Raw genomic sequence first — 9482 nt, forward strand, 5'->3', positions numbered from 1 at the left:
GGGCAAGCCATAGTTCTGTCAGAGCTGTCCTTGAATGAGCAGTTTCTGTCAGAGCTCTCTCAGCCCCACCTACCTCACAGGGTGTCTGTTGTGGGGAGAGGAAGGGAAAGGAGTTTGTATGCGAAGAAAGAAAGCTGCTTTGAGACTCTGAGTGAAGGGCAGGGTATAAATTCAATCTCTTCTTTGTCTTCTTCTTCTCCCAACGAGCCATTCCCTCCTGGAGAACCGCTGTTGCCAATCTCCAGGTGAGGGGTGGAGATCACTGAGAATTACAACTGATCTCCGGAAGGGGGGAGGAGATGGAAAGCTGACATCAGAGGAGCAGATAATGGCAGGTTGATGCTTGGCTGGGAAGGAGATAGGGTTGCCAACTCCAGGTTGGGAAATTCCTGGAGATTTGAGGGGTGGAGCCTGGAGAGGGTGAGGTTTGAGGAGGGGTGGGACCTCAGACAGGTACAATGCCATAGACTCCACCCTCTGAACCAGCCATTTTCTCCTGGGGAACCATTGTTGCCAATCTCCATGTGAGGGGTGGAGATCACTCAGAATTACAACTGATCTCCAGGAGGGAGGGCAGAAGTCAGCCGCCGTCAGAGGGACAGATAACGGTAGGTTGATGGTTAGCTAGGAAGGGGATGGGGTTGCCAACTCGAGGCAGGGAAATTCCTGGGGATTTCAGGGGTGGAGCCTGGAGAGGGTGGGGTTTGAGGAAGTCGCCACAGCAAATTGATGCGGAGTGTCCAAGGCCTTGGCACTCTCCCAGAGCCCCTTTCTAGAGTTCATTGTATTTATTTTCACAACAAGCCTTATTCCTAGTGTATATATAATGTTCAGACTGCTCCCCAAAACATACTACTTATTGTGAAAATAAATCAGCCAGCTAAGGTATCACCATAAATAAGGCCATGAACCAGCCCAAGGTAAGAACTTTTACATCCTAGATTTCAGTGAGAGGTTTAAGACATCTGTGATTTCAACTTCTACAAAAAGATTATTAAGGAAGTTCAATAGCTTTCCTTTTGTGGTACAACCAGAAATCAACATTTCTTCCAGTATCACAAGAGCTACTTATCAGGAGTATTTCAGGACTGACTGAGTAACAGCTTATGAATTTGTTCCACTAGAAGCAGAGCCTTTTCCAGTGCAAGGAGTTTCCTCTGGAGGAACAGAAGGCTCTATCACTTGCGGAGAGCAGGACACCTACCCAAGTATAAGAAATTGCCCTGGAGCTGGAAGGCCAAGTTGAATGGAATCCTTCAGAAGAAGCAGAAGTGAGGCCCAACTGTCTACTAGGTTGGACACTGGGATCCTGCAAGAAAAGAGAGCGTCATAAAAGGAAACCTCACACAAGTCTCAAAAGCCTGTCATTGTAGTACTTTTTCATCTTGCAGTCTGCTGTCAAATAAATGGTATAATGTTAGAATAGAAAATTTGCGTTGATTTAATTTAATGTCCCAACACGTGGTATAGGTAACATACAGAACTCCAAAAGACAAGGAAAGAAATTCCATGGAATTCCAAGCTACCATGAGAGCCTAATTTCATGGTCAAAAGTGAGTTTTCTTTCTTTTCTTTTTTTAAAGTGAGTTTTCAACATCTAGAATTAGATTTCAGCTCCTCTTCCACACTGGACATGGTGCTCAAAGCTGCTAACTTCATTATTTTTGTACTGTATTTGATAACACTGGAGGAGATAAAAAAATTATTCAGAACCTTACCTCTGAATGTATGCGAAGAAAAATTGCAGCATGCAGACTTCCAGTGACAGATGCTTCTAGAAATATAAAAAAGCATTAAACAAGACAGACAAGTATTTTTAAAGACCAAAAATGAGGAAACAAAATAAGTAAACACATCCTATTGAAATCAGATAGGACTATTTGACAGGGCAATTAAAGAGGTTGCTGTAATCACATGTCACGCTACTTAACCATGGGTATCTTCAGGGTTTTAATGAAATATTTGAACTTCGCCTCTGCCTTGAGCCAAAGGCTCCACTGCCAGTTATAAAAAGCTACAGGAGCTATGCTTGTAACTCAATCCATTTACAGAAAGGTTATTCTTGGCATTTTATGAAGACAGACAGTGCATTATAAAGTTTTTCTCCCTGTAACAGCAACAAATAGACAGGATATTTTATTGGACACAGTATAAATAAATTAAATAAGTTGCTGTTTTAGAGTCTTTAAATTCAGAGTTCTCCCCAAAATAATAAGCTTTCCAGTTCCATCCCAAATCATTCACATTAAGTTACTTTTGCACACCCACAACAGGCTACCCAGCGTAAACTTGAGGAATCAAAAAGTTTAAATCCCTGCATCCTGCTCTTCTTGAACTACCACGAATTGCATTAAAATTTGTGAAAGTTCATGGCAGTTCTTCAGTTCGAGAACACTGCTTTGCGAACCACGAACCAGCCAATTTTTTTGACAAACTTTAGTTCATCAGCCGGTTCGTGCCTATCCCTACTGATGAATTCAAATCATCCAAGTAACACCAATCCAATATGACAAATAGATCTGACAGAATTTAGTTGTTTATACACCCTCCATATAGTTATTTCACGTACAATTGATCAAATAAATCATCCTAGACTTTACTGGAAGAAAATATCTTGGCCTTCTTCCTCAAGCATATTCTCTGAGAAATTTAAAGAGCACCTTAAACTCATAGCAATGCCACTGTTTTCATATCCATACCTTGTCCTTAGCAATTGCTGGTGGTTGCTTTAAAACTTCTTTCACTGTTTGCATAACGGTCTCTGTTCTCATAACACTGATTGAACGAACTAACTCCACCAGCAGGAGCTGTTCTTCACTGGCAATAGGAATGACCTGGGAAATGACATCATACCTTGCTGTTTAGAAACAAGTCCTGCATTACTATCTCAGGAAACAAATCTTTCTCTGCCTTTGCAACCTTACAAATTTGCAAATTAATATTTTTAAGCACTTTTAAAACTAAACCAAACAACATTCAAATGGCTGCTTTGTCTGATGTACCTTGGTCCTCGCAGCATTTTTGTTCTGCCTCCTTTCATTCCATACAAATGCAATAGCTGCCATAAAATGAACACCATGATTCATTGAGATTGGGCCCAGTAATTCAAGAATTTGCTGTCTCAGATTCTGAAACACATAAAAGAATACACCTACTTGCAGTGCGTGCATGAAACACATCAGTGTGCTGATGGCCAACAGAAAATACTAGAAAAATCACTCAAACCACCTTTTTCAAAAGGTTTCTTGTCAAGTCACTTCTGAGCAACTCACTAGTCTATATTTGGTACATTTAATAACATATAGTTCAGTCTGGAAAGTGATTCTACTTCTTTCACACACATCCACACATCGACAATGTAATTTTCTGATACCCTGACCTTTGTAGATCCAAGATTAATAGTGGTAATAGAAGCAGCAGCTGCTGCAGCAATTTTCTCTGAAGAATCTGCCTGGTGCAGGATGCTCCACAGAAGAGTCACAGATGACATGATCATATGAAGAATAGACAAGATGCCACTGCGTGCTTCAAACATGTGCTTCTGATCTACAGTAACCAGAAGCTGGTAAAGAAGAAAAAGTCAGATTCTCACATCTTGACAAAAACAACGGCTTGGTGCACATGCAACGATTCCCCATCCCTTGACCATGATTTAGAGACCTGGGATACCCCCTTTAGGCTCACACATTCCAGCTCTTCCCCTGTTTGGAAGCCATGGCTAGCATTATGTCCAAACTAAGGTGAATTTTAACCTTTAACGTCTTCTAGTCACGTATTGCTTCAAATTCTGGTTTAAAACTAATTATAGTTAATGTAAATCTTTGGGATTATGGTAGGTTTATTTCCGTGCTGTTATACGCTCAACACACACTAATCTTCTTTGTGTCCGTGGAGGATGATAAATAAATGCAGAAGTCTGCTCCATTAATATCAATGAGTGCTCAGCTATTGACTTCAATAATAAACAGGAGTATATCCAAAATTAACATTACTACAAACCATCCCAAATGACTGGCTTAAACAACAGTCTCCTGATCTGTCCTCATAGTAAGGCACATCTATTTACTCAATATTTAGAAGCGTAATTGAGGTCTACATAGGAAGTGCTGCCTTTCTTAGCAAAAAAGAAAAAAAGAAAGCCAAAGCAAATCAAGTATGAAAAAAGAAAATTTTACATACTTTGACAAAGATGTGGCCAAACCAATAAGCACAGTTACCTGATGATATTGTGCAGTCGGATCAAGTAAGCAGTAGTGAATCACTGTTGTAATGCCTTCCAAAAGGGTCAGCATCATATCTGGTGGAGTAACTGATGCTATCCAAATGGGCCTAAAAGACAAACATCAGATTAGTTGCAATTTCCCAAGAAACAAATTAAATATATAAAAAAGGATTGAAATTGCCAGGACAGTGGGAAAGAGAGAGACATGCCTACTGTCAGACAATCCTGTTTCGTATTTGTACTGCAGAATCAAATTATCCAGGTTCCTGCACAGCTGGAGGGTCACAGAAACCACAACCCTCTGGAGGACTTTCCCCATGTAAGGCAGAGAAGAAGTGATGAGGCCGATCCACTGGGGGTGCATTTTACAGGCACAGTGCTGGTGTAAGGCCCTTATCACGGCACAGAGAAACATGCCCTGAGAGGTTATTGGTTGGGAGTGTAAATACTGAAGGGAAGTCATTGGCTGCTGGGGATTGATGTGCTCCAAGTCGGTTACAACAAAATCATAGCCGGCTTCATTCTCCTCTGGCACGGTCATCACTCGATGCTCCAGAACAATTAGCCGCTGAAGGACTTTTAGGAGCTGGGACTGGAGGGTGCTGCCATTGTCAAACTCATCCTCAGAGAAGTTAATGAGGCTGTCTTCAGAGAATCCTTCCTCAATGGCCACTATGTTTTTGCCAGCTCCCTTCTCGCTGTGCCACTTCTGGGCACTAAAAATGGAGGACAGCAAACAGTGCAGAACCACCTTCTGGACTTTGCATTTGGACAGCATGTCTGAAATAAAGCTTGGGAAGCCTTTTGTCGAACTTTCCACCACTTTTGCCAGCTCAGCAAAGAGAAGAGTCAAGATTTCAATGCTCATCATCTGCATGTTGCGGTTCCCTATCAGGTCTTGTGGGGAGACTTTCACATGGGTTGGATAGTGGCTGCGCATGTAGTATAAGCACAGAGAAATCAGGATCTCAATATACATGGAGCTTCGAAAGTTATGATTCGAGTCCACTGGAATGTGGCTGTAGAAGTCTTTGCCCATAACAGATATGCGGTGTCTGGCCAAAAGGTTCTGAAGTAAGGACAGCTGGGGAGTGTAGGCATTGTTGACGCTGGTGGTAGAGATGGCATTCACAAAAGCGGAAGGGTTTGTTTTCAAGATGGCTTTAATTGCAGAAAAAGCATACAGAGTCCTTGAGGAATCATACACTTGAAGATATAACAACACGTGCTGGTATAATGGATGGATATTAAAATGGGGTGACTTTCGCAGTCCCGGTGAGCCTGCATCACTCTCAATTTCTGAGATTTCCCCCTCCCCACAGCTGTACCAGTTTTCCAAGTCAAGGCCATCGCTGAAGAAAACACTGCTTTGTTTAAGCTTCTCTGCTTGTGCTTTCTTCTTCTCTTCATCCTTCCTTTTGGCTATTTTGACTTTGGGCTTTGCCCCTGGCTGCTTACCAGACTCTTTCACAATGGTTTCCTTTTCTGACATTTTTTCAGGCAATTTCCCTTTGAAGCTGAACTGGATGCTGCTGTGACTTCGCTGTCTAGACTTTGCTTCTGTTGATATGAAAGTTGAGTCGCTGAGACTCTGCTGGCTTACTGAGATGCAAGGAGAGGAATTGTTTCTGGAGATTTCATTGGGAATGCTTTCAAGTCCTGCCTCGGTTGAGACAGATAACAACTGGGAGCTGTTATCATTGAGCAAACTGGTCTGACTGCCTTGAATATTTTGATCCTCGGAGTTGTTCCCCTCTTCTGAGGGGTCCAATGCATTTAATTCAGCAGGGCTATCTTCTGAATACAGGTAATGCTTATCTGGCTCAGCATCTTCACCCAGCCCACTCACAACCTTGTGTATCAAGTCAATGACCACCTGCTGTACAATTTCATCTGGTGAATCTCTTCCCATATGTTGAGAGTCATCTGGTGGAGCCATGCCTTCTGTCTCCACATCATAGCTCAGGTTATCCCCAACAGATGACTGGGAACAGCCAGAGTCTGAACTTTGCAATATTTCTATCTGATGGTCAGGAAGGTCAAAATCAGATACAGCCATAGGGAGGGTTTCACTGCTTGTACTCAGTAAGGAAATCCTGTCACTCAGTGGGTTGACTGTGAGACTGAAGTTCTCCATTTCATCCATAGTAAGTGGCTTTTCATTGTTTTCTTTAACTGAAATGTCTTGCTCTTGTCTTAGAGGCACGTGGACAAATGCTGGAGCCAGAAGGAGAGAGAAAAAAAATTAATGTATTAATAATTTACAAATTACAGATACAGATTCCTACTCGCGCAAGCTCTGACTAAATATATTATAAATTAAGCGACATAACATCCCCTTTCTGCAACTAGAGACTACTAATTCCGATAAATCATATATTAACTAGAACCAGTGGGGTTGGACCCCACAGATCTGTTCCTACAATTCAACATCTTCCTCCAGTGCAAGAACCCTTCCTGATGAAGAGACTCATCTGCTAACAGAAGAGCCTCTTGTGTCAGTGGAATGTTTATAGGGTCAAGGGAAGGCTCCAACATTAGCTGAGTAGATCCAGGGGACCCAGCTCAGTATGTTTCAACTGCAAAAGCTACGATGATATTGAAAGCTACTTTCACCAATTAGGAAATGAATGGAAATACCCTACCCGTAAAGGGATTCCACGTGTTCTGAAGCCTGACAAAGCCCACTTCTGTTACAATTCTGGAATATTTAAAACTGCTGCTACTGATAAAAGATTCAGATTATCAGTTCTAATTTATGTCTTAAGAACTAAGAACACATGGGGAAAATTGCATTATATGTGTTTTTAATCTGTTAGCCTCCTCGGTAGCCCTGATGATGGCAGAAAGACGGCATAAATTTTGTAAAAAAATACCTGAATAGTATTGGTAACTTCATGTAAGTAGCTATGTTAATCTGCAGTAGAAGAGCCAGGTTTGAGTCCAGTAGCAGCTAAAAGACCAAAAAGAATTTCCAGGGTATAAGCTTCCAAGAGTCAAATCTCCCTTCGTTAGTTACAAGTACTTGTATCCGACAAAGGAAGATGGGACTCTCCAAAGTTTATACCCTGGAAATTCTTGTTGGTGTTTAAGGTGCTACTGGACTAGCACTACTGGTACTTTTTCTAGTGGGAAAAATGGTTCATCTAATTCAAAAGATAGCCTCTGGCAGTGGTTATATAGAGATGCTTCAGGAAGATTTTATCCATGTAGGATACCAGAGCAGCGTTCTATTTTCTATCATGCCTTTCCCAGTTCTAGACAACTCCCTTTCAAGGTTAGAAATCATGTGCATAACTCTGACCCAAATAAAATGTGTTCCTTATAAGGAGTGTTTTGTGATAAGTCTCCATTGGGACATATGTTAAATGATTACAAGGGTCTGTCACTTATAGTGTTAAGTAAATACATGAAATGCAGTCTTAAATACAGTACTTGCCTCCGCTACAGTTAAATTTCTGCATAAAATGCTTTTCATTTTCATCTTCAAGGTAAGAGGGAAATTTATTCCAGTGGCACTCCGCTTGCACCCGCTGAACAGAAACGCGCTGAGTTTTGGGATGGAGGAGCAGCAGAAGCAAAGGCTCCAGGACCCTTGCAATGTCATGCCTTTGGAGTACCTGATTTAGCCAGGCTTGGCCCACTGACCAGGTAGAACCATCTAAGCTGTTAAGGCTGTCTAACATAATAAACAAGGACCTGAAAAGGTAAGCAAAAATCAAAACGTATTTTACAGTTATATTACAAAATAACAACAATGATCCTGTTTACTTTTGTTTATTCAGAGCAACACAGGACAATTTCTTCAGGGGTGGCCCCACCCTGGTCAAACTATTGAGGGCCAACCCTGTTCCCCAGCAATGACATCCCCACCACTACTAGAGCATACCCAGATCTTACATCAAAAGAAGGGTCAGAGGCCTACTGGCAGCCAAGTGCAACCAGAGCCAAGCCCCAGCAATTCTGCCACTACCTCAAGAGCCATTTGGCTCAGGCTCTTCAGTCTGTACAAATATTCAGACGGCACCTTGTCAGTACCACAATAACTAGTCCCATGGGACTCTAGTAATATACCCGTTTCGAATACAAACTTTTTCAAGGACTGTGATATATATATATAAAGAACAGAAGGATGTGTATAAAGAACATTATGTTTTTTATATCCATCAGGCTCTTCGTTGGCAATGATGATATTCAGTGCTAGCTCAACAATTGCCTTGTCCTGCAGGGATAGCCCAGACCGATGGGAAGACCCGGTGTGGTTGGTGAGCACCCCAAGCTTCAGGGGTGCAAAAAGCCGGCCCGAGCATGAGTGGTGCAGGGTCTCCTGCACCTTTCACAATAACCTGGAGCGGGTAAAAGTGATCCAAGAATGGGAAGAAGAAGCCAGGGCTGGGCGCAGCCAAGATGACCTGAGGGCCGAGGTGAGAGAGCTAAGGAAGGGTTCCAGTACCTCATCAAAAACCTCCCCAAAGTGGTCAAAGAACTGATGGTGACAGAAGACTCCAAGAGGTCAGAGGGAGAAGCTGAGACTGGAGCCCAAGCGGGGGCTCCTTCTGATTGGGGAGTAGACCAGAAGCCAGAGAGAGAGAGACCCCAGGATGCCTTGGAAGCTACTTTCGACGGCAGCCCAGGAAAACTGGCATTCTTTGCGATCCAGGTGCAGAAGCGCCTACGAGAGTGGGGGTCACACGTTTGCCTCCGATGAACACCGTGTGGACTACGTGGGGTCCCGACTCCGAGACCGTGCTGCCGACTGGTTTGTAGGCCTCTACAACATCCAAGCACCTGAGTTGAGAGACATGGATGCCTTCATGCAAGCCCTATGCTGCCAGTTCGAAGATCCACTTGAAATGGAGAAGGCACGCACCCACCTCCATGGTTTGAGGCAGGGCAGTTGATCGGTGCAAGAGTATTCAAATGAATTAAAGTCTTATGCCGCCAAACTCCAAGGATGGCGTGAAGAAGTCCTGATTGAATTCTACAGGGCCCAGCTGAATACCACCATCCTGGAGAAGGCACTGGCCCAACACAACCCCCTAACCCTGGGGGGATGGATACAAGTGGCTCACGATGCTGAGAACTGGCACAACCTGGTGAAGTTGTACCAACACAAGACCCCTGGGAGAGGGACTGGGAGCCAGAAATCTTTTCAGGGCAGGGGACTGCTGTCTGGGGGTGATCGGGAGAACCAGGCTATGTCTACGCTGCAGGAAGTCAGGCCACTTTACTGCAGAGTGCCCCGGAGCCAAGAGCACGG

The 9482-nt window shown here is 43.3% G+C and overlaps 1 protein-coding gene across 1 annotated transcript in view; it reads right to left on the reverse strand.

Annotated features, from left to right (window-relative positions):
• Positions 1 to 9482, reverse strand: part of DOPEY1 (dopey family member 1) — a 56753-nt gene that overhangs the window by 19680 nt on the left and 27591 nt on the right. The window contains exons 11-18 of the mRNA XM_015420900.1: positions 7662 to 7921; positions 4432 to 6439; positions 4218 to 4329; positions 3380 to 3562; positions 3003 to 3128; positions 2700 to 2834; positions 1719 to 1774; positions 1205 to 1309 (exon numbers count right to left, since the gene is read on the reverse strand). Of these exons, the coding sequence (XP_015276386.1) occupies positions 1205 to 1309; positions 1719 to 1774; positions 2700 to 2834; positions 3003 to 3128; positions 3380 to 3562; positions 4218 to 4329; positions 4432 to 6439; positions 7662 to 7921 (2985 nt within the window). The remainder of the gene's footprint in view (positions 1 to 1204; positions 1310 to 1718; positions 1775 to 2699; positions 2835 to 3002; positions 3129 to 3379; positions 3563 to 4217; positions 4330 to 4431; positions 6440 to 7661; positions 7922 to 9482) is intronic.

Source organism: Gekko japonicus, unplaced genomic scaffold (genome assembly GCF_001447785.1).
Source record: "Gekko japonicus isolate JY-2015 unplaced genomic scaffold, Gekko_japonicus_V1.1 scaffold2587, whole genome shotgun sequence".
Classification (NCBI taxonomy): Eukaryota; Metazoa; Chordata; class Lepidosauria; order Squamata; family Gekkonidae; genus Gekko; species Gekko japonicus.